The 25,548-nt window shown below is 43.9% G+C and overlaps 1 protein-coding gene across 2 annotated transcripts in view; it reads right to left on the bottom strand.

The window, feature by feature from the left end:
• The window catches only part of NBAS (NBAS subunit of NRZ tethering complex), a 2,067,161-nt gene that overhangs the window by 1,656,749 nt on the left and 384,864 nt on the right, over window positions 1–25,548 (bottom strand). For both annotated transcript variants that reach the window (XM_085610668.1, XM_085610669.1), the window contains exons 8-9: window positions 21,502–21,635; window positions 20,626–20,724 (exon numbers count right to left, since the gene is read on the bottom strand). In XM_085610668.1, coding sequence (XP_085466794.1) covers window positions 20,626–20,724; window positions 21,502–21,635 — 233 coding nt within the window. The remainder of the gene's footprint in view (window positions 1–20,625; window positions 20,725–21,501; window positions 21,636–25,548) is intronic.

The raw sequence follows: 25,548 nt of genomic DNA, 5'->3' as shown, positions 1-25,548 counted from the left end.
ATGAAGCCAAGATGTAAACATATATCAAAAACTTTAAGGTATTGCAGTTATGGTATATGTGGTATGTAGCATCCCAGTGCATAATAGAGGGTGAATGCATGTTTCACCTAATACCATGACCATTACCTCATAAATCACTGAGAACATATATTTTTGTGAGCAATAACATTTTACATAAAAGATGGAGAAAAAGACAACAACATTTGGTGCCCAGCTTTAATAAATAAAACATTCAGGTCCATTTTCTGCGCACCAGGGGCTGTATTATGCATATGCCACAGAGACGCTACAGATGTGTGCCCTCTTTGAACAACACCTGGGCACTATGGTATTACAGAAGGGGCTGCCGAAACTTGTGCATACTCTTCTTCAATACTGATAGTGCTGGTTCCATGCAGCTTCAGCACTATCTTGAGAGGGCGTTCATCACTTGCATGAGAGCGCATCCCCATGCAAATGAGGGAATCACTTTGCCTCTGTGGCCGTGCTCTTTTACACATACAGGCGCAGAGGCAAACAGGCCCATAGGAGTAGTACTGACAGTGGACCACGTAAAGGTGGCAAGCATTGTTAGTGAACTGCTGTGGAGCAGATTAATTTTAATTTTAATCTGCTTGGTGCAGGGTCACCACTCTTGCCACGGGTCCTTATCAAGTAAGGAGGAATCAACAGTGGAGCGAAGTACAAACCATAGGTAATTTATTAAGCATTCAGAATGGGTCGCCATCCAACGAGCACCATGGAGTTACTCAAGGAAGGAGCACACTTGAACAATGGCTACATGGGTTTTTATAGGGAAGATCACAAACAAGGAACGCCCAGAGGTAAATATAACTTTGGAAAGAACACACAAATGAGCTAAGGCAAGAATCTGACAGCCTCGGTGTCTTGTGCAATTTCTATGTTTTAAGGCTGAACAACAAAATGTGCTATTCAGAGTAGACTTTACTGAAGGATTAACTATTGCCTGAAAACCTTTGAGCAAGCTGACTCTGCAGGTTTACACAGCCTACAATGTCCCAACCTGCAATTCTTTACCTAATGTGTATACAGATGCGGTGTCAAGAAGAGAACCAGACTGAAAGTAGGGCAGGGGTGAAAAATGATTGAAGCATAACTTAATCAAAAAACGAGAGATTCCGATTTTACATTTCCACACTGCCCGAGGGCAGCCCTCTAGAGCAGACAAAGGAGGACCCCCTGGACATACCCCTGCACCCTGGTGCAGTAACTCAATGCACTCGCCTGAAGCAGGATTTCTGTCCTCTCTTTAAAGTGCAGGCGGCTGTCACCTGCACGGTGAAATACAGAGAGACGCTCCATCCTTCCCGGGGAAGCGAATTTGTGAAAGGCAGACCGGCTGTTTGAAGCAGTCGGACCGTCTATCTCTGTGCAGGCGGCCCCACCTCCGCTTCAGAGGAGGGTGAGCACCCGCCTGCAGCGGGATGCATTGGATTCAGTGGGGATAGAGAACCCTAGTAACTACTGGTGACACGACCAGCTCCTTCCATAACCTTAGCCGCTAGCTCAGTGTAGAGGTCAAAGTGGGCTGGAACTAACCTTATGCTATTAATTTGACTTTTTCTGATTGAGTGCATAGTATCGCCAATCTGTTGCAGAGCACGCCTAGTTCAGCTTTACATGGCCAAGTTGTAAAGTGTTTTCTCTTTGAATATAACAGCACTACTCAGCTGGAAAGCAGTAAGGTATTGCCTAGAAGCCTGTCAATCGTGGAGCTTTATGACTCCTGTATGGGCACGAGGGGTTCAAAGGAGAAATTAACCTGCTTAAAGAGAATGTACTTATCACAAAGTATCGCCTTCATTTGCTCAATATCCAGACATCATTTCTTAAAGTCAGGTCAGAAGTGAAACCCATTCTCAGACTATGATATTATTGCATTCCTAGAAGTAAAACAGCATTTTACTTTATATTTCTACATTGTGAAAGGAGATTACTGTGTTCATTCTTTATACTTTAACCCTTTCCGTGCTCATGACTAAACCACTCCGTCATGAGCCACGGGTGCGCTGTGCTCATGACGGAGTGGTTCCGTCATGCTGCGGCCGTTGGCGGCCGTTCCGCCCACGCGGCGCTAATTTCCCGCCTGTGCGGGCGATTAGCGCAGTGGGCGGAGACATGACGGAACCACTCCGTCATGAGCACAGCTCACCCGTGACTCGTGACGGAGTGGTTCCGTCACGAGCACAGCGGACCTGCAACTGCCCCCAAACCCCCCCAGCGCTGCGGCGGAATTCCTGCCGCGGCGAAGGGGTTAAAGATGTAAAAAGTCATATGAAGGATTGTTTTCTATTTATGGAATGGACAATGTATTTTAGACGTTGCCAAAACAAAAGTCATAAAAACTGCAATTATGGAGGTCTTTAAAAAAAAAGATACCTCTAACTACGGTTCTCAAGAATTGGGTCTTTTGTCACAAATTCACATTCCACATTGTCGGGCCCAGAGTTCCAGAGACCTCCAGCCCTATTAAATTCCACTAAGACTAAGGTAGACATTTAGCCAGCGGGACCTTACGGTATAATGGATTATTAAGTGTGTTGAGTAGGCCTGGGTGGAACTTGTGCACTCTGCGGAATCACACAGATTTACATAAAAACTGTCCCACATTCAGCAGACATCAGCCAACGGGCGGCAAATGCACAACGTGCTGCTCGCACTCAGATTTCAGTGCAAGTTGGGCCAGCGCGTGGCCTCCCAAAAATGTGTAAAGGTTTTCCATTAGAAAAAACTAAAAAATATAATGCAAAATAGGGCCCTACTGCATCTGCAGGCCACCCAAAATAAATTTTAAAACTATTAAAAAAAAATTAAAAATGTAGAAAAATACTGGTGCATGCCTTCTATCAAACAACAAACTTATTCAAAAGTTCTTTAACTTACTTGATTTTTCCCCAAAAAATGTAAACTCCAAATATAACTCCACTTACAACCTTCGTTAGAAAACCGGTGCCAACACTCCTGTCCATACTGGGAATCCAAAGCAGCCCTAGCACATTTCGGCAGACCATCCCTCACAACGGTGCATAGTGAGTGCAGCGAGTGAGCAGGACCACTACAAGGAGGGTTGGGGGGGGGGGGGGGGGGGGTCCCCCCTAAGAACATTTGGGCCAAATGGCGCATTCTACAACACATTTTTCATTATATATTCAATTGTATTAGTTTTTAAAGCATTGTAAATGATGACCTTAGAGTGCACCAGGATTCAACAATCTTTGTTGGGGCTCTTCAATGATTCCCTCACTGTGGCCTTCCAACAATGCCCTTCATCTCTCCATAGCCCCTCTCTTACATGTACTTCATTAGTTTTATAGCGCCTCTCATACCAATGTGGGGTGTCTGAGCACTTTACATCACACAGAATTACAAAGATAATGAATATGCTACTTACCAGTATGCATCTGTTCTTGGCATGTAGGGCTGCTGACATTCATATCTGTGCATAGATCGCCGCCTAGTGTTGGGTCCGGATGTTTGCACGTTGTTGTCCTGGAAGAGTCTTCGAAGTATCCTGGGATAGGTGACTCCTCCCCTGGACTACAGTGCGCATGGGCATCCTCTCCATCCTCAGATTGTTTTTCGCCATTGTGGCAGTGATGGAGTAGATACAGACAGTGATGACCATGCTTACAGTAATTCTGAGAGCTGCAGCTGCTACAGGCGCCGGGGAGGAGGGAGGGCGATATGAATGTCCGCAGCCCTACATGCCAAGAACAGATGCATACTGGTAAGTAGCATATTCAGTTCGAGGCATGTGGGCTGCTGAATTCATATCTGTGCATAGCATACATAGCAGTACCTCCTATTAGCGGCGGCTACCAGTGCCAGCTGCAGCGGTCTGAAAAAGAGTTTTGAGAACAGCCTGTCCTACAGCTGCCTGCTGTTTTGATTGCACATCTACACAATAGTGTTTGGTAAATGTGTGTGTAGTGGACCAGGTGGCTGCTCTACATATATCACGCAAAGGGATGTTTCCCAGGAAAGCCATGGAGGCCCCTAACTTGCGTGTTGAGTGGGCTCGTGGGGGAATCGTTAATGTGCGTTTAGCCTTTTGATAGCAAATTTGAATACATTTAACGATCCATCTGGCTATACCTGCTTTGGAGATAGCGTTACCTTTGTGGTGTGGGGCAAAGGCAACGAAAAGTTGTTTAGTCTTCCTAAAGATCTTAGTCCTGTCGATATAGTACATGAGGGCTCTCTTCACATCTAGTGTATGGAGTGCTCTTTCTGTGACAGTTTGTGGGTTTTGAAAGAAAACGGGCAGTTCAATAGTTTGATTCATGTGGAACTGCGATATCACCTTGGGCATGAATTTGGGGTTGGTACGTAGTACGACCCTGTTGGCGTGAACCTGTATAAATGGCTCTTGAACGGTTAGTGCCTGGAGTTCACTAACTCTTCTTAAAGAAGTGATCGCTACTAGGAAAGCTACTTTCCAGGTAAGGAATTGAATCTCGCATGAGTGTAGAGGTTCAAAGGGTGGACCCATCAGGCGTGTGAGGACCAAGTTGAGGTTCCACATCGGAGCCGGTGGGTGGCTTGGAGGAATTACTCGTTTGAGTCCTTCCAAGAATGCTTTGATGGCAGGCACTCTGAATAAAGAGAGGTGCTGCCTGTTCTGGAGATAGGCCGATATTGCGGTCAAATGGACACGTATCGAGGTGTACACCAGGTTGCATCGGTATAGGTGTAAGAGGTAACAAATTATGTTTTGGATGGATGCGTCTAGCGGGTTAATGTCATTATTATTGCAATATATGACGAATCTTTTCCATTTGGCTGCATAGCAAGCTCTGGTAGTGGGTCTTCTAGCTTCCTTAATGATGTCCATACAGTCAGGTGGCAGGTTTAGGCAGCCAAACTCTAGGACTTCAGGAGCCAGATTGCCAGGTTCAGCTGTTGCGGATCTGGGTGCTGAATCTCTCCATGGTTCTGCGTCAAATGCCCGGGTTTGATCCGCAGCCTTTGATGCGGCACCACGGAAAGTTCGAGAAAAGTGGTGTACCATGGCTGGCGTGCCCACGTTGGAGCAACCAGGACGAGCGTCAGTGAGTGTTGTCTGAGTTTGCAAGCCACCAGCGGTATCAACGGTGCTGGGGGAAAAGCGTACGCAAATCTGCCGGACCAGTTCATCCATATCGCATTGCCCTGCGACTGTGGATGTGGGAACCTGGCGGCAAAGCTTTGGCATTTTGCGTTTTCGCTTGTGGCGAATAGGTCTATCTCTGGATGACCCATTGCTGGAAGTACGGTTGGAGTACTGATGGGTGTAACTCCCACTCGTGCATCTGGTGGCTGTGTCTGCTGAGCAGATCCGCCATCTGGTTGTCCTTGCCGGGGAGGTGTTCCGCCATGAGGAACATGTTCCTCTGAATGGCCCACTTCCACATGCTCTGAGCCAGATGAGACAACTGTGGAGAGTGTGTTCCTCCCTGCTTCTGTATGTAGTACATGGCGGTCATGTTGTCCGTCCGGATCAACACGACTTTGTTGCACAAGTGTACTTTGAATGCTTTCATAGCCAGGAAGATTGCCATCAGTTCTAGAAGGTTGATGTGCATCTTCTTTTGTTGTGTTGTCCATAGTCCCTGCACTGTGTAGTTGAGTACATGAGCTCCCCATCCCTGGAGAGACGCGTCCGCTGTCAGTATTATCTGTGGAACAGGCTCTTGGAACGGTCGGCCCTTGCAAAGGTTTTGTGGATTCCACCAATGCAGAGAGTTGTATGCCCGACTGCTCACCAACACTAGGTCTTTTAGTTGTCCGTGAGCCTGGTTCCATTGACGTGCTAAGCACTCCTGAAGCGGGCGCATATGTAGTCTCGCGTGTGGGACTATGAAAATGCAGGAGGCCATCATGCCTATCAACTGCATGAACACTCGCGCGGGAAGGGAGTGTTGTGGTTTGAACTTGGAAATCAGCATTTGCATGCTGTTGATTCTCACTAAATTTGGCTGAGCTGTGGCCGCCAGAGTGTCTATGGTCGCACCTAGGTACTGTTGTACGTGTGCGGGTTGGAGATGTGATTTTGGGTAATTTAGTGAGAACCCCAGACTGTGAAGGAGGTGAATGGTGCGGGACATGTGGCTGGCACATTGCTGGGCTGACTTTGCTTGAACAAGCCAGTCGTCCAGGTAAGGGTAGACGTGTATGCGCTGCCTCCGTAGATGTGCCGCCACAGTAGCTAGGCACTTTGTGAAAACTCTGGGTGCTGTTGTGACGCCGAAGGGAAGAACCTTGAATTGGTAGTGCTGCCCTTGAATAGTGAACCTGAGATATTTCCTGTGTGATGGGTGAATGGGTATGTGGAAATACGCATCTTTGAGGTCTAGTGTGGCCAGGAAGTCTCCCTGTTTGAGCAGTGGGAGGACTTGTTGCAGGGTGAGTATGTGGAAATGCTCCGAAAGAATATAGCGGTTGAGGGGTCTCAGGTCTAGTATAGGTCTGAGTGACCCATCCTTTTTTGGTATTAAAAAGTACAGGGAGTACACCCCTGTACCTTGCTCGTGGACGGGTACGACCTCTATTGCGCCTTTTTGCATCATGCTTAGCACTTCCTGCTGTAATAGCGCTAAGTGCTCTGAGGACATAGGACGGTGTTTTGGGGGTATTGTGGGTGGAGTAGAGGTTAATTCTAGGCAGTAACCGTGTTTGATAATATCTTTGACCCACCTGTCCGTGGTGATGGAGTTCCACGTGTCCAGGAACTTTTGCAACCTTCCCCCGACAGGTGTTGTGTGGTCAGGAGGAAGGGAGAGTGTGTCACTGTTTGTTCTTGGGAGAGGATCTGGTATTGCCGTATCCGCGTCCTCTGCCCTTTGTGCTTGGACCACGATATCCACCCCTGGTGTTTTTATCGTAGGTACTTTGGGTGTTGCCCTTGTTGTAGGTTTGCTGTGACCCCTGTCCTCTACCTGCTCCTCTATTACCGGGGCGACGAAAGGAGCCACTCCGAAAGGTCTGCGTTTGGAGAGCCCCCATGGACTTTGAAGTGTCTGTGTCCTTTTTTATTTTTTCTAGTGTGGTGTCAACCTCTGGCCCGAATAAGTAGTCTGGGTTGACCGGCTGGTTGAGGATGTTATTTTGCACCTCAGCTTTGAATCCGGAGATTCGTAACCAGGCGTGTCGTCGTAACATGACGCTAGTGTTTATGGCTCTGGCAGCTGTATCTGCGGCATCCAGTGCACACTTGATGGATGCGTTTGTGAGGAGTTGTCCCTCTCTGATGAGGATCTCTGCTCCCTCTTTGTATTGGTCAGGGAGATGTTGTAGTAATGTTTCTAGTGTGTCATAATGCGCTCGGTCGTAGCGAGCCAGGAGCGCTTGAGTATTGGCAATACGCCATATGTTAGCTGCTTGAGCCGCAACCCGTTTGCCGGAGGTCTCTAACACCTTGGACTCTTTGTCCGGGGGAGGGGCATCCCCAGTCGTCTGCGAGTGCGCCCGTTTACGAGCATTCGCGACTACTATGGAATCTAGAGGCAACTGTCCTCTAATATAGGTAGGATCCCCAGGCGCTGACCTATATTTTTTGTCTATTCTGGGGTTTATTACTCTGGCCCTGGTGGGTTCTTTGAAAATGTCCTTTGCTGGTTTGAGGACACCTTTCAACATGGGTAGAGTTTTAACATGTTTTTCTGAGGATGCGAAAGTGTCCATGAGAAAATCGTCCTCGATGGTGTCAGAGTGGAGTTGAACACCATGATTGGCCGCAGCACGTTCAATGAGGGCGTTGAATGCGGCAGTGTCCTCTGTGGGAGACGTTTTTGCTCCATAGAGTTGCGGGTCCTGTGTATCCATAGGTGCACCCGAGTCTACAGGGTCATCCCAAGCTTGGTCAGGGTCCTGTTGGTCTTGAGGGTCCATCTCTCCGGGGTAGGGGACGTGGTCACCCATGTAGTCCTCCAAAACGTCTGTGTCGGAGTGTGTCGGAGAGAAGGACTGTGGATCTTGGTAAGAGGCATGGAGAGGCTCGTAAAGAAGTGGTTCCGAATCCACTGGCAGCTTTTTCTTTAGTGGGATCCGGTAGGAGTCCAAAGCTGGCTCAGAAGTTATCCTCCTCTTGTGAAGCATCATTCTGCCTGTTGCGGCATCGATGATGTGTGAAGGCGACGTCTCCGTAGGAGAGTGTTCTGCAGGTGTGATCCTGGTGTGGGTGACACGTGTTCTGATTTCGAACAGTTTTGGCGCAGTGGATGGTGGCAGGCCAAAAGTGATGTTGGCCGGTGCCGGAGAAGCTTTCTGAGCCTTTTTTGGCTCGGAGCTTGATGTGTCCTGGAGGGCTGCCTTATCTTTGATGCGTTGCAAGGATGCTGAAACTTGCCGCACCTGGAACGCCGACGGTTCTTTGGCGCCGACCGGTTCCGTTGAGGCAGGCGTGGACGTCTTCGGTGCCACGGGGTCATCGAGTCGAGGAGAGGTAGTAGCTGTCGACGGCGTCGATGATTGTGCCTTTGGTGCTGTTTTGGAAGTGGTGTGAGATCCAGCAGCCATTTTGACCTTTGTGGTCGGAGCCGATTGTTTCGGTGCCGGGAGCCGAGGCGGCTTGGCGGTACCGATGGTCTTTTTCCGTGCGTCGGCGCTGATGTCGGCCGCTGCAAGCTCGGCACCGAAGTCCCGTTTGGTGCGGTCGGTGCCGACGGGTTTGGCTGGCGTCGAAGGCGTGGTGGGCTTCGATCCGACCAGTGTGACTTTCAGTTTCGGTTTCTGTTGAACCGAGACGGCTTTCGGTTTCGATGAAGGGAAACCAGCCGTTTTGGGTAGTATAGGCTGCCGCTTAATGTCCGAGGCCGGGCCAGAGGGCGGGGCCGAATGGATGCGGGATAGGTCTTGGGTAAGGCCCGAAGGCGATCCCTCGACCGGAGCCACAGACTGACGCACTGGGATATCCAAAGTCTGTTCGGGTAGGCCTTGCTCGTCACCGGAGCTACTCTCTTCGGCCCCTAAGGCCTCATTGTAGTCTCCTACCTCGGTGTCGGCTTCGTCTCTGTGGAAGAGTTGTTCTTCGACATCTTCCGATCCGGAGTCGTGTTCCGAAGCGGGGCTGGAGGGTAGGTTCTCCACGTCTTGTACATCTTCGTCCTCGGCGTTGAAGAGGTCAGTCGGGCCGGTGCCGCTTGCTGCGCTTCGAGCCTCGCTGCTCGACGATTCCGGAGAGTCTTCTTGGATCGGAATCGGGCACAGGCCATACATGTGGACTCGTTGTGATCCGGTGAAAGGCATTTGTTGCACACCGGGTGGACGTCGACATGGGGATATTTCGCATTGCATACAGGGCACCGCTTGAAGGGCGTCCTCGATTCCATCGTCGATGTCGGGTCGATGGTCGGGTATGAGGCGAAAAGGTTGGTTTCTGGAAGTTAGTAAACTAACAAATAACAATCGATACCGATCGGGAACAGTACCGACGCAAACTAAAGGCCTTTTGGCCTGTAAAAAGTTTTTCCTAACTTGAGTCAAGATAAGCACATCCGAACCCAATGGCGGAAAAAAACAATCTGAGGATGGAGAGGATGCCCATGCGCACTGTAGTCCAGGGGAGGAGTCACCTATCCCAGGATACTTCGAAGACTCTTCCAGGACAACAACGTGCAAACATCCGGACCCAACACTAGGCGGCGATCTATGCACAGATATGAATTCAGCAGCCCACATGCCTCGAACTGAATCATACGTGTATAAATCAGTGTATAGAAAATGTTACATAAGACAAAGGGGACTACAAGGTGAAGGATTCATGTCATCATACTGGTAAGTATCATTTAAGATTGGAAAAGCACAAACTCAGATTACAGAACATAACATAGTGGTTGGGGTGGGTTTACCAATAAAGATTGATTTCTGCCAAAACAAACCCTTTTTAGGGACATTAGGATAATGAAAGACTAGGAAAAAATAATAACTTTCTGACCTGCACCAGGTAGTTTGTTTGTTGCCTGAACACTACTGGATATAAATGGAACTCTGCAGCGGGTGCTCTACAAAAACGCCTCCCAGTAACAAAATCGCTCCCCTACCCCCCCACCCTTCCAGCCTTCTGGGGGGATGCCTGATGGGGGGATGCCAGTATGGTCATTCTGGCCTTGCCAACACTTCACCGAAGCTTCAAGTATGGAAAACTTTATTGAAAGGCTACCGCAACGCTATTCTCACACATTGGGATGCCATTTCTTTTCCTATATAGAATCACTTGATTTAAGAGATCATAGACATGGAAAACATTTCAACATAACATGCATGCTCAGCATTCGAGTAAAACAAAGTGCTTAGTGCAGTGATTAATATAACCTATGACACTGTTATAACTTAAACAGTTCAAACCATGGAACTGGTTCTCACATTTTATCTCATTAAATCAGTTTCAACAAAATATACTGTGCGTTGTATTGAATCAATAATTCTTGTTCCTAGTGGAAAAATTCATTCATTATGAGTATTAAGTATATCTATATAGCATAATTCCAAGTGGTAAATTCCTACTGAACTCTCTATATATCACACTGTTGATATATGTATTGACCTTCATGTCATGCCATTCAATAAATATATTTGCCCTCGTTCACCTAACTTCTAAAAGTGTCAATTAGTTCCTAGGGAATCTCTCCCAAGTGGGAAATCCACAATTAATTTTCTACTATATAGTTTCATTTATTTCAGTACGGAAACAAAAAAAAATGTCCATCTCTCAATTCTCATCTTTAGAGAGAAGTGTATAGATCTTCTTCAGTGTTACGCCCCTTGGGGTCTTACTCTCAAGCTCCAAGATGAATTGTGACTCAAGTTGCCTTTTACAATTTTAGGGGACTTCAATTTTCAACTTGAAGATAACAATAACACCGAGACTGCTATATTGGTGGACAATCTTGAAGGCTATGGGCTAACGCAGATTGTATCAGAACCCACACAAGGAAGGTCACACCCTGGATGGCATTTTCACCAATAACCATAACCTAGAGGTGGTTAACGTACTGCTTCTGCCTTAGTCTGATCACAAAGCAATACACTTTAACATAGTGACCCCCACAGCTAACAGTCGCCATCGGAACAGACCACCCATGGTCAAATATCGCCAGAGGAAATCTATCCAAAAAAGTGAATTGGAAGCAGTCCAGGCGAGGAATCCTCCGAATAATGTTTCAGATCCTAATTTGGCAGCTAACAGATTTGATGACTGGATTAGGTCATCAGTAGATCTGCTAGCTCCAGAAGTAACTAAGTATCCCCAAAGGAACCAAGCATTTGCACCCTGGCATACAGCAGAGCTTAGACCTAATAAAGCCAAATGCAGATGCGTTGAAGGACTTTGGAGGACAGACTATAATGAAGAACATAAACGGAATTATAATCTAGCTCCAGAGGAAAATAAGGCAGCAACAAAAAAATGCTAAAATGGTATATTTTACAACAAAAATACAGATGGTCAAAAACTCCTCAAAGGAGCTTTTTAAAACTGTAACCGCTCTATCACAGCAGCTGCAGGATAGCCAATTCACACCGGACCAAAACTTTGTGGATAAGATGGCTTCCTTTTTCCAGACCAAAGTACAGACCGTTTATAACGAACCTCAAAAAACAGTATCCAACTCCATTGGAAATAATGAAGACTTTTCAGCGGACAATCCGATCCACAGCAGCCTGATAAGGTTCTCCGTTTTAGCGGCAGAGAAAGTAAAGGATCTGCTATTACTAACTAAATCCGGTTCACCTATGCACCCCTGCCCCCCTTCTATTTTGCACTTGGTTTCTGGGACAATCAGTGCTTACCTGACTCCCCTCCTAAATGAGGTTATTAGCTCCGGGATTTTTCCACAGCCATGGAAAAAGGCTTGTATCAGGTCTATCCTGAAGAAAGCGACATTGGACCCCACAGAGGTGAAACACTACCGCCTAATTTCGTGTTTGCCACTACCGACCAAAATCTTAGAAAGAGCTATTAATATGGAACCCACTGACTATCTAGACTGCAATAACCTTCTGGATTCCATCCAACACGGTTTTAGATCTCGGCCTTCCACTGAGCCTGCCTTAATTATGGACACAGAAGAGATCCGAAGGCTGATGGATGGGGGTGGAAGAGCCGTCCTCATCCTGCTGGACCTATCGACGGCATTTGATACCGTTAACCATGCAGTATTGCTGCGGCAGCTTGAGGCAGTAGGTATTAGAGAGACGGCTCTAACCCTACTATCATCCTTCATGGCATCCAGGGAACAGTTGATCCACTGGGATGGCCTCAAGTCAGGAAACCTCTGCCTCTCGTGTGGAGTCCCACAGGGGTCAGCCTTGTCACAAACGCTGTTTAATATATATGTCACCCCTCTGGCAAGACTAATTAAAGATCATAGCCTCACATTAATCTCTTATGCAGACGATACCCAGATAGTGGCATCAGTCATGCAGGGGGTGGACACCACAGCTGTCAGCTTTCGTAAATGTCTTAATTCATTGACATACCCTGAAACCGGTCCCAGGATGCTTGGTTCTGGTCCAGGGAGGACCTGGCCTGGCAGTTCGGTCTGGACTGTTCCCATGGGGCACAGGGTCAAGACTGATTTGCATATGGCTGGGTCCAATCTGGGGTGGCGTAGTGGGCAAAAGAACGATGGATTTAACCCAGATCTTTTGACTGGGGGAGAATGTTTGCATTGTCAGCATTCCGTCCATCATATGTTTGCTGAAACACTTTTCGCCCTAAGTGGGATGGGTATGCCCAGACGTGGGTCCCTTGCTCACTGTGCCACTGGATTCAAGCTAGCCTGGCTAAAGAAGGGTGATATACCCTGAAACTGGTCCCCAGGATGCTTGTTTCGGTCCAGGGAGGACCTGGCCTGGCAGTTCGGTCTGGACTGTTCCCATGGGGCACAGGGTCAAGACTGATTTGCATATGGCTGGGTGCAATCTGGGGTGGCGTAGTGGGCAAAAGAACGATGGATTTAACCCAGATCTTTTGACTGGGGGAGAATGTTTGCATTGTCAGCATTCCATCCATCATTTGTTTGCTGTAACACTTAATTCAGTGATGGCATGGATGAATTCAAATTTCCTCAAGCTTAACACTGAAAAGATGGAGGTCATTGAGTTTGGGTCGGGTCCATCTCTATGGAGCCAACTATGGTGGCCTTCCGAGGCGGGGCAACTGCCCGGTTCCTGTGACCAAGGCTAGAAACCTTGGTCTCATGTTTGACCATGAACTAAAGTTTGCAAAACCAATCAGTCAGCTAACTTCCTCCTGCTTCTTCACTCTGAAAATCTTGCGTAAAATTCTGCCGTTTATTCCACTCACTCTCGGGAAAACGGTGATAGGAGCGCTTGTCCTTTTGAAAATCGATTATAGCAACGCTCTATATTTGGGAATAGAGAAGAGCCACCACCCCACGTCCGCGAGTATAAGACAGCTTAACTGGCTCCCAGTTCTACAGCGAGTAGAATTCAAAGCCCCCTGTCTCGTGCACAAAACTCTTTTCCTGGTATGAGCCGCAACGGAACCTCAGGTCAGCTAACACAGGGCTGCTACTTGTTTCTAGGATAAAGAAGGCTAGATGGGGTGGCCAGAGCCTCTCCCATCGAGCAGCCAAATTGTGGAACACTCTCCCGACCACTATCAGATTACAGTCCTCTTTTCAGGAAATTGGTCAAGACCTGGTTGTTCCCCTGGTACCTAGCTCGGCGTGCCGAGCAACAGTATCAACTCACCTTGGCGCCAAGACGCCAAGGCAATTGAGCGCTTTATAAGTATGTCAGTCAGTCAGTTAATATTTTTACCAATTCAATTCCTCTATAGCATGGGTGCTCAAACATTTTACCAGGTGCCAAAACGTTCAGTCTGTGATGTGACTGAGGGCTGCGTTGATGCCAGTGGGGTAGTGGTCGAACGATTGGGGTTCGAGAGGGATTGGTGGCAAGGTCGGTGTAGGGTAGCAAATCATATACATATAGTGCTCGAATTGAACAATGTGAAGCCAGCAAACATGAGATGAATCCCAGCTTCCCCACTTTACCAAATTGTATGAACTTAAGCAATTGTATTATTTCACTTTCTGTCCTTTTTCTTCATTATCACAAAAATATTTTGAAACAGGACTTCAGGGTGTGCGCTGAACAAAACTTTCTTCTGTGCTTGATTTAATAAACTATAATGTTGTTCATGTATAATTGGAACCCAGGCCACCCAAAGAGTGAACATAACAACTGACTTGCCTCTTAGTTCACTATTGGAATTGTTGTCAGGGTGGCGGGAAGAATTAATGTTTCTAAATTTAAGCTTGGAAACTATAATTTTTAAATTAATACTTCTCAATGCACAGTTATAATTTGAGTACTACAGGGAAAAGGTGGTTCTGTATGTTGATTAAATACATTTTTTAATTTTGAAGAAACTTTGTCATATTGTTATAGTTTTGTTGCAAGCGGTCTTTAAAAATAATGGCAATCCTAAAGTTAAGTGGTGCAGGACACTCTAGTTAAATCCTTTCTTTAACATCAATTAACCTTTACATAAATTCTTGCCTGTTTGACATTTTTATTGTTAGTGTTGAGTTGAGTTAACAGCTGTCTGGTATTGCTGTTGACCAGGGGGCCGCAGGCAAAGGTCAGGAGGGCCGCCTGCGGGCCCACGGCCGTACTTTGAGTATCAATGCTCTATAGGGTCTAGGTATAGAATCTATTACAGAGTACTTTAAGAGCATATTATTGACTGTATGCGACGTTCCATTGGGCATGTTTTATCTTTATTTATACTGGCCCGTACAAGCTGTAAAATGTGCCTATGTACTTGGTGTATAGTGCTGCCTATGTATATAAGGGGACATGAGCACATTAAACCATACACTGCAAATTCTGGTCTGCAACTGTAGGCACCCAAACTTTTCAGAGGTTTATTGCAAAATGGTGAGGAAATACATATTGGCAGGCCTTGTATTTCATGCATTTAATATAGCCTCAACGTTTATCCAAATAGTGGGTTTAGCTCCTTACCTAGGGGCTAGTTTTCACTAACATATCTCTCATTGATTTCACTCTTCATTATAAGTAATGGCCAATTTGCTGGGTACTGATTTACCAATTATTGGATCATTTTTGATCAAATGCCAGTGTTAATTCATAATTCTTCTTATTTCATTCCATTCTAGACAATATTCTGTATTGAACCTTCCCCCTAAAATGTTATCTTTCTTCTTGTTCTGTCGGCCAAAAAGCATACATTCTCCTTTTATTGATTTGACCCTTTTTTTTCGCAATCTCAACTACGTCCCATGAGTAACTATATGTCAAATGTCTTTGCCAGTTCGGTTTGTGCTAGATCTTGCTCCTGAAGTTCACTGCAATTTCTTTTTTCCATATGGTTTATTACTTTTCAGACTCTGGATGAAACCTCCTAGCATGCAGAACTGTATTTCCTGCAGCTGGCTTTCTAAACACATTTGAGTGTATTGTGCTGGTGAATTCTAAATTCAAATTGTTGTCATTTAGCCTTTTTGCAAAACTCCTGGCACTCTCCATTGACCCCTTCCAAATAAAAGACAGGGCATCTATGTAGCATACCCAGATTACTATACGTGAACACTCCAATTTGAATTGGTTCTTGAGCATCTGTTCCTGCCAATATGCAGATTAGCATAGCTGGGGGTGAAGCAGGTGCCCATTGTTATGCCTGTTAAATGGTGAAACAACTTATTATTTAACAGAAGAAAGTTATTTGTTAAACACAATCGTATTATGCTCAACAACATCCGTGTATGTTTAAATAGAGATACCAGTCTCGCATTTAGGAAGTGATTGACAGCTCTTAAACCATCATCATGAAATATGCTAGTATAAGGTGATATTATATCTAATGTCATCAAAAAGAACTCATATTCCAAAGGTATATCAAAAAATGTGTTTCAAACAATCACCTGCATCTTTTGAATATGACAACAATGCTTTTACATAATTCTGTAGAAAACAGTCTACATATCTTGATGTGTTTTCAAATATTTCATCTATAGACGATGTAGTAGAGCGTCTTCATGGTTTTTTCAAATGTTTGTGTTTTTTCAGTATGAGGTACAATACAGGAGTTCTGGGATGATCTTTCCCCCAAAACAGATGCTCCGCTTGGTTAAGCAAACCCATATTTTGCCATTCCAATAGTTCCTTGTGGAAATTCATCTTTGCTTGGCACATTATTTGATTTGTTCTGATGTGGCATTTACATTGCTTTATATTTAGCTTGTTGTATCATTTAACGGTCTGCATGCCTCCTCGATATACACTGGAAGGGGCCAAAGCACTATATTTCTGCCTTTATCTACCCTTCTTACCACAACGTCATTTCTGTTATTTAATCTACTCATCAGATCTTTACACTTCTGGGTTTGTTAGAATATAGCGCCTTAAGGTCCTATTTTACTGTCTGAGTAAATATTGATTCCATCTCTTGGAATTGCTGGACGGATGGTTGATGACTGTTTAAAATATGTCAAAACATCCCAATAAACATCCAGTTGCAGTGACTGAATTAACCCTTCCTCTGTCACAGCTTCTGGTATTCCCATAACCTCATTTTCCAAGTCTTGCAAATCTTACATTAATTCAAGGTCCGATACTTTCAACTGCTCATCCTCTTTGCATATTCTTGTTATCTATAGGTTTGCATTTGTGAAATTTCTGTATTGTTAATGTTCTTCTGAATTTATACACATCTCCTCGCGACTGTACATAGTTAAATGATTTTTCCGGAGAGAATGGTAATCCTAGTTATAGTATTTGCTCCTCAGCCTTAGTGAGAGTCACATCTGATAGATTTATTATTGTATTGGAGCTGTTCACTATTTTCTGCATATCCATTTCTGTTTGGCAAATGTTGATATTGCCTTTATTCCGAAGGGGTGGTGCTCGGGTAAGAGGTGGTGTGATAGGAGTTGTAAAGGAAGGTACAGCTGCTGAGAGAGCGATGTGTGAATACTGAACAGGCTGGGTGTCTAAGTACTATTGGTAGTGATGGTAGCACAGATGGGTATTTGCTGCTTGTGTATAATGGTGTTGGAAAGGATATGGAGGAGTAGTCAGATGTGTCTGAATTAATACTGATTTGGAGGCAATTTTTGATGATGTAGTGACATACTTATCTCTGTGTTCACGGATGCATTCCTGCTGTTATGGCGGTTAGTTCATGAAAAACTGACGTGCTTGTAAAACATATGGCTCATCGGTCAATTCATGTGGAAAAATGTACCATAAACTGCAATACTTCTCTCTGCTGTTTTGATAACTTTGTTGAAATGGGAAAAGTCCCATCTCCTTTGGGCACTTGAGTTCACTCATTTGGTGCAACATGGGATAGGAAGTTAAGGCCCAAACGATATAAAGACCTCCTGAATAAGCCAGGGAACACAAGTCCAAATCATAGACTTTAGTGAGAATGACATAGTTGTGCAGATGAAACCACAGCCAAATTTTGTTCGAGTTAAGAAATGCATATCGACAGCCTTTAGTCAGTCAACGTGAACAATGACGCTTTAATGTGCATAAGAAAAGATAGCATTACATTACCTCAGTAGTCATCCACTGATTCAGGTAGATTTATGTGTTCATAAACAGACTAGCTCAGATGTGATATTTAGAGTTTGTTTTCATCATTAGATTGAAAATATTTTTGGTGGCACAAGCATTAATATTTAACACAAAAATAAATTAAAAGAAATCGTAAAAAAATAAATACAACATAAATATATCTGCATGACACTTGTCATGAATGATTTTTATTTTGGCTATATAACTTGTGTTAGACATGACACCCTAGGGTGGTAGTCCCCTAAAGATTTTGCCACCATCCCTCCTGTTTTGCTGAATTTATTTTTTGGTTTAGGACGGTGCACTTTATCACTGCTCACCAATGCTAAAGTGTTTGTGCTCTAACCCTAAAACATGGTAAAAGTGGCCTATACCTAATGAGCACATTTAATTTACTTGTAGCTCCTAATAAATGGTGCTTCATGTACCCAGGGCTTGCAAATTAAATGCTACTAGTGGGCCGGCAGCACTCATTATGCCACCCACCAAAGTAACATTTGTAAACATGCTTCAGGCCTCTCACTTCAGCCTGTAGTGGAGTTTTAAAACTGCCATTTCAACCTGGAAAAATAAACCTTTTGCCAGGTCTAAAACTCACTTTTTAATACATACAAGTCACCCATAAGGTAAGCCCTAAAAGGCTCATAGGGCAGGGTGCATTGTATTTAAAAAGTAGGACATGAGGGTTTAAGTTTTACATATGCTGGTAGTGAAAAACTCCTAAAGTTGTTCTTCACTATTACAAGGCCTACGTAATCCACAGGATGACACTGGGTTACCTTATTACACTTAATAAGTGATAACTTAATTTTGGGAGGAAATAGGAATATTACGTTTACACTCAAATGAATTGCAGTTTAAAACTTTCTTAAATGGAAAAGTCACAACTCTGACAATGCCACTTTTAGAAAGTTAAAATGTTCTTGTCCTAACCATTTGTGCCTGCTGCCTGTGTCCTAGGTCACACATGATTGTGTATAGCATGGCAGTTGGCCTTTGTGTATTCCTTCCAAATAGTGAGACAAATTGGGTCTGGGTGTTGGCAGGATAGACCAACCTGCCAGGATGGTTGGGGTGGAGTTGTTTCCTGCACCACTTATATTTCAAAGGGCTCCTTCCAGCACACACACAAAAGAACTAGACGCCAGTCTTCTGTTACGCTGGAGTACTTGGAACCTTGGCAGGGGAAGGAAGGAACTTTCCAGAACCAGAGGGGAGGTAGTATAGAGAGTCCCTCCAATTCAATGTTTGGTACCAGTTACAAATATCTTATCTCTTGAACCACTCATCAGATCCTTTCTGGACCTGTGGAAAACTCAGAAGAAGGACTGCTCTGCTGCTGGAAGGACTGCCATGCAGCTTGAGGAAGGAAGCCTGGATCTGCTTCTTGAGCCCAAGACCACCAGAGTGATGCAAAGGGCTAGCTGGCTGGTCTCCTGTATGAGCTACAGGGACATGACAAGCACCAGAGACCTGTACTACATCTGCTCAGCTGACCAGACTCAACTGGACCTGCCTGTACCCTGCTTCAGGCATCTGCAGGAGTGAGTCCTGATCCCCAATAGGTGGCCCCCAGGTCCTAGACCCTTTGCTGGTATCAGAGTTTACTTTTCTTTGTCCAACTGAGCTTCAACTGAGGGTAGATGCAGGACCTTGCATTGCAGTACCTCACAACTCCTGATCGGCTGCATCATCAGAACCGACACATCGCGAGGCAGCACTTGCATTGCAGCATCTCACAGCTCCCGATCGATGGCCCCATTGGAACAGCCGCAACGTGAATCAGTATGACACAGGACCTCACACCTAAGCTGAAGTACAACCAGGTATATTGTCAAATGGGCGAAACTCGGTCCTGTATCCAAGCCCGCACTCCATCGCACACAGCCTGAACTTGTGACTTTGTCCTGGTTGATCGCGACCGGATAACCACAATTGGCGCTTTGCGCTTTTTGGCCTTACGTTTACCTAAGACTTTGCAATTGCATATCTCCAGTTCTACTAATTGGATTTTTGTCAGTCTGGTATCATTTTATTTATTAAAATTGGTGTGGGGATACTGGTCTTGTGTTTTCACTTTATTGCTGCATACTTTCTTTGCACATTGCCTGCATGTTACATATGACAGAGGGTTAAGCACAGGTTAATTTAGTGACTTTTTGTGGTTCACCCAGACAAGGACTTTGGTTACTGCTGGAGAATGGTGTTAGCGTGGGATCAATTTATAGAAAGGTTCCGCTCTTAGGAGTCCAGCACACCACAGAACAACTGTTGCCTGTGCTACCCAAATTCACCATAAATTACACTTTATGGTTTCTGAGTGACTCTTTATCAGATAAACATAACACAGATGCCCTCTGTTCTCCCCTAGCGCTTCCCACAATGGAGACAGCAGATATGGAACAAGCCTCGAACACACCTCGAAGATTGCAGCAGTAAATCTCAAATGGCCCCAGGATATAATACCTAAAGAAACGAGTCTGATGCACACACTCAAACACAAATAAATGCACATCAGAGGGCCTGCATTCGGCCCAAGGACACGATGCCAGAGCAGCCAGTAAGTTGCGTTCATCAGATAAAGCCGAAACAATGCCTAGTAGTAAGTGTAACCCCAGATAACACAAATGACACACCCGGCCACCTGGACCACAGCAGAATGTGACCTCCAGTTGGTATTTATGGCCCCTTCTATCAGAGTGGGATCAAGTATCTAAACACCAAATAGCCCACTGTACCAGTATTTCCTGCCCAAAGGGGGACGAACTTCACTTCATAGCGCCCACTTTACAGTATAAAGCATGCCATGTACCTAATGCAAATTGCATTTCAGCACGTAACTGTAAAAGATGCTTAACTGAACTTAAATTTAAACTGTTCCTGCTTGCCAAGCCTCCCAGTTCTCCTTTTTGATAATTAGAACGTACTTCAACAAGGGTTTCACCACCCTCAAGCACCAACCCAAATTCTCACATCATAGAACATGCACAGACACAAAGAGCCAACAAGGTTTTCTAGACATTAGTACTGAAATACAGGGGATATTACCTGTGTCTAGGATGATACACTATTGAGGTTATTCCATAAGAATAATGGCTGCTGAAATTGAAATTATGACTCTCCTGGTAGCTTTGGTTTGTTCCGACACTATAAAAAAATAAAAAGAAAATAAGATACAACTTTATGAATAATATTATTTGAGTAGAACATATATGTATTTCTGCCCTGCTACTGCCTCCACAAAGAGAATCTGAACTTGTAGAAGACGAGATTAGCACATTAGCACATCCTTTAGCTTCCCATGTGAGTATAATAACAGACATAAACCTTCATGAAGCACAGTGAGTTCCTGAAGAAGCTGCATGAACCCCTATGTCAAAATATAGAATTCAGGCTTCACGCTCCATGCTTTGCTTCTGTTCGAAATTAACAACTCAAGTAAAGATACTGAGAACTTCTATCTAGCAAGCAGAAATTACCCATGCAGCAAAACACGTATATTGGTACCCTTTCAGTATACTAGGAAATAGAAACATGCATTTACAAGACCCAAAACTACAGGCCTTAAAAAAGTCATTAAAGATTCAGCAGACAGTGAAGATCAAGCATTTTTTTTTAGTTTAGAAAGCTTTATTAAAGATGATAACCCAAGTAAAACATCAGTACAAAAAGAAAATTATCAGGCAGTGAGACAAAGCAAGAAACATTGAATTCTTACAAGATATTAAGAATGCCATAAAGGAATTAGGGAATATACTTAAGGAAAAAGCTTTTAAAGGTATTATGTTTAGGGGGCAAGGAGGAGCAAGAGGAGGAGAAGGAAGGAAGGGACGGGAAAGAGGGGGAAAGGCAATCAATATACAAAACAAATATCATAATTAACATAAACTAATAAAGATCAAGCATGTTTAATTTAAATATTACCTGACAAGGTAGCTTTTTAGTTGTCCTCTGTAGTTAATTACTAAAAGCTCCGCAGACCACTGGGCGCTTGCTTTATACTCAAGAAAGATCAAACCAGCAACGGCATAACTCAAATCGCCAGGGAAACTTGTTGCCTGCAAAATTGAAAAATGTAACTTGTTATCAACTATGACACATTCAGCACAGGTTGTCTAAAAAGCAAGAATGCAAAAGCAATTGGGGCTAAAGCCACATACCTATAGACAGTCAGGCACAAGGAATTGCATTTCAATGTAAATAAAAATTAGTAGACACCATGGGTTGGTCATTATAGTGTTAACCCCTTCCCCGCTCATGACGGAACCGTTCCGTCATGAGCCACGGTTCGTTCACCTTCTGAACGAACAGCTGACCTTGACCCTTTGCAGCACACCACCACCTTCTGAGTAAGTTTGTGGTATTCAATATATATATATATATATATATATATATATATATATATATATATATATATATATATATATATATATATATATATATATATATATATATATATATATTACCTACTGGCGGTCGCCAGTAGGTAGTTATAGTTAGGACCACGTTTCCATAGGAAATCCGCAACATTCTATTTTGAATAACTTTGGCGCCGGTCGACGAATCCTCGCGAATTTTTCAAAATAGATGGGGCGCTACGCTCCGCTCCTACCCTGAAAGTCTCGGGGGGATTCGTTAAGCGGGGGCTGAGATAAAAGGGGGGTCCCAAAACGCGTTTTTCCCATGCATTTTTCCATAGGACCTTTAGACAGGGCTACAGCCCGAACGGCTGAACAGAATTTAATGAAATTTGGCAGAGAGGTAGTCCCCAGGTCAAGGAAGTGCCTTTTGTAGGTTTGGTGTAAATCTGTTCAGTAGATTCTGAGAAAATAGCCTTTAAATCAATATATATATCTGTGGCAGCTTACGGTGCGCTTACCGTAAGCTTACCGTAAGCTTACCGTACGCGTACGGTGGCGTGCGCGAGCGCGATTCTGATTGGCTCTTAGATCTTAGTAAACATTCGAGTCGGTCGAAACCAGGAAGCGGCGGCCGCCATTTTCTCTCTCGCTTCCTGAGTTGGGCAGCAAAAACGTACCCCAAATATATGTAAAGAGGCAGTTTCATGAGATCCTAACCACCCAGCATTGATACAGGGGTCCCCAAACCACCCCCAAGCCCAAAAAAAAAAAATCCGATTACGCTTACCGTACGCGCACGGTAAAAAATTATTAAAAAAAAACTATCCACATTCTCCCCACCCCGTGTGCAAATGGTGCCCGAAGAATACATTTCACAAAGATGCGCAAAATATGTCCCCCATGTGCGCACGGTGCGCGAAGCGCATCGTGCGTACATGGCCCATCCCGCTTAACGTGGGAACGCGGTGCGCGCAGCGCACCGCGTGACCACTGTGCGTGCACGGCACTAACTATATAAAGTGGGTGCGCGGTGCGCGAAGCGCACCGCGTGCTCACTGTGCGCGGACGGTGCGCGAAGCTCACCGTGCGCGCACGGAACAAAATGCGTTAACTGGGCGCGCACGCCACGAATGGCGTAAAGTAACTTAGCATTTAAAAAACCTTGCAAATTCACTGAAAAAACCATAGGTTTCACACATGTTATAGTTAGCTGGACATTTTACTGATAAAAAACCAATGAAATTCCCCCGTTATAGTTACTGCAGGCAACTATAACTCACGCGACCGCAATCTTCTGCTGATGACATATGTGTCTTTATGAAAAAAAAATATTTGTAATATATGTAAAGCTAAAATTTAATGGAAGAAGACATGGGCAAATAAGTGTCTAAATACAGTATTAGCATCAGCAGAGGATTGCGGTCGCGTGAGTTATAGTTGCCTGCAGTAACTATAACGGGGGAATTTCATTGGTTTTTTTATCAGTAAAATGTCCAGCTAACTATAACATGTGTGAAACCTATGGTTTTTTCAGTGAATATATATATATATATATATATATTCACTGAAAAAACCATGGGTTTCACACACGTTATAGTTAGGAATTAGCATTTAAAAAACCTTAGAAATTCACTGAAAAAACCATAGGTTTCACACACGTTATAGTTAGGAATTAGCATTTAAAAAACCTTAGAAATTCAGTGAAAAAACCATAGGTTTCACACATGTTATAGTTAGCTGGACATTTTACTCGTAAAAAACCAATGAAATTGCCCCGTTATAGTTAGTTCAGCTAACTATAACTCGCGCGCCCGCAATGCACTGCTGATGACGTCACATATTACATCACTCATGACATGGTCAGTGACATCACTCATGACATCACTGATGACATCTCAAATGACATCACTGATGACATCACTGATGACATCATCCAGTGAATGTGTGTTTTTCTGAAAATTAAATATGTTTTATATATGTATATCTCAAGGTCAATGGAAGAATAAATGGGTATATAAGTGTCTAAATGGATGATTTGTTTTTGAAAAATTGATTGTGTAACTGACTGATTAAGTGTATTTCTCACTTTGTGTATAAGTGGCTGCATGGGTTGGTGAGTAGCTACATGGGTGTCTATATAGGTTATTAGTTGTTTTTTTGAGTATCAGTCTGAGTGTCTGTATGGTACGGTGGGGGGTATTACGTAGTGCATAGATGCATGAATGAGTGACTCACTGTTTGTATGTGTTGAAGACAGCATGTGTGCAGGACTGTATGGGTGGATGAGTGTGTGTATGGGTGTGTTAGTGAGTGAATGACTGTCTCAATAGTGTCTTCAGGAGTAACTACATATGTTTTAAACTAGTATATGTGACTATTGGTGTATATATGTGAGTATATGTGAGAGGGAGAGATTGAAAGAGTTCCTGTATGAATAAGTATGTGTTTCTATAAGTGATTGTTTAAAAGACTAAGTATGTGTAAGTTTCCGTAGAAGTAAGTATGGTGGTGTGTGTATTACTGTATATGCAAGTAAATGTATGTTTTATTCTTTATTAGCATGAGTGACTATGTGTGTGAGTAACTCTATGGATGAGTGGCATTGTGTAACAGGATGTATAGATGTATGAGTACATATGATGAGTGAGTACATGTATGAGTGACTGTATAGGACTGTTGGTGAATGAGTGGATGTGTATGTGGATCTTAGAATTACTGAAGAGGTTGTTGTAACTGGTATTGGTATGTCCATTGTTTTGAAATTTTTAGTCTCTATTTTTGAATGTGTGTATCAAAGCTTATATTAAGGTGAGAGGAGGTCTGCCACTCTATCACAAGGATGATGTCATCAGTGATGTCATCAGTGATGTCATTTGAGATGTCATCAGTGATGTCATGAGTGATGTCACTGACCATGTCATGAGTGATGTAATATGTGACGTCATCAGCAGTGCATTGCGGGCGCGCGAGTTATAGTTAGCTGAACTAACTATAACGGGGCAATTTCATTGGTTTTTTACGAGTAAAATGTCCAGCTAACTATAACATGTGTGAAACCTATGGTTTTTTCACTGAATTTCTAAGGTTTTTTAAATGCTAATTCCTAACTATAACGTGTGTGAAACCTATGGTTTTTTCAGTGAATTTCTAAGGTTTTTTAAATGCTAATTCCTAACTATAACGTGTGTGAAACCCATGGTTTTTTCAGTGAATTTGCAAGGTTTTTTAAATGCTAATTCCTAACTATAACGTGTGTGAAACCCATGGTTTTTTCAGTGAATTTGCAAGGTTTTTTAAATGCTATTTTTTTTTTTATTCTTCATTTTTTTCAAACATATTTTTAATTTAATTTTCTTATCTTTTATAAAGACTATGCTTTAATTTTTAAAATCCTTAAATATTTTTTTTATATATATTTTTTAAAATAAACATGTAAAATTTATTTCCAGATTTTTTTTTTTTTGTTTTTTTTTATTTTTTTATAGTACGCGTACCGTAAGCTCACGGTAAGCGTACGGTTTACGCAACGTCCGTAATCTATCTACGCTGCTTGCGTATAGTTACGTACTTTGCGTAGCCGCGCGTACTGCGCGTGGGACGCGTGCGCGCT

Source organism: Triturus cristatus, chromosome 6, assembly GCF_964204655.1.
Source record: "Triturus cristatus chromosome 6, aTriCri1.1, whole genome shotgun sequence".
In the NCBI taxonomy this organism is placed as follows: Eukaryota; Metazoa; Chordata; class Amphibia; order Caudata; family Salamandridae; genus Triturus; species Triturus cristatus.
The sequence above is the reverse complement of the archived record's forward strand: the minus strand, read 5'-3'. Positions and strand labels throughout refer to the sequence as shown.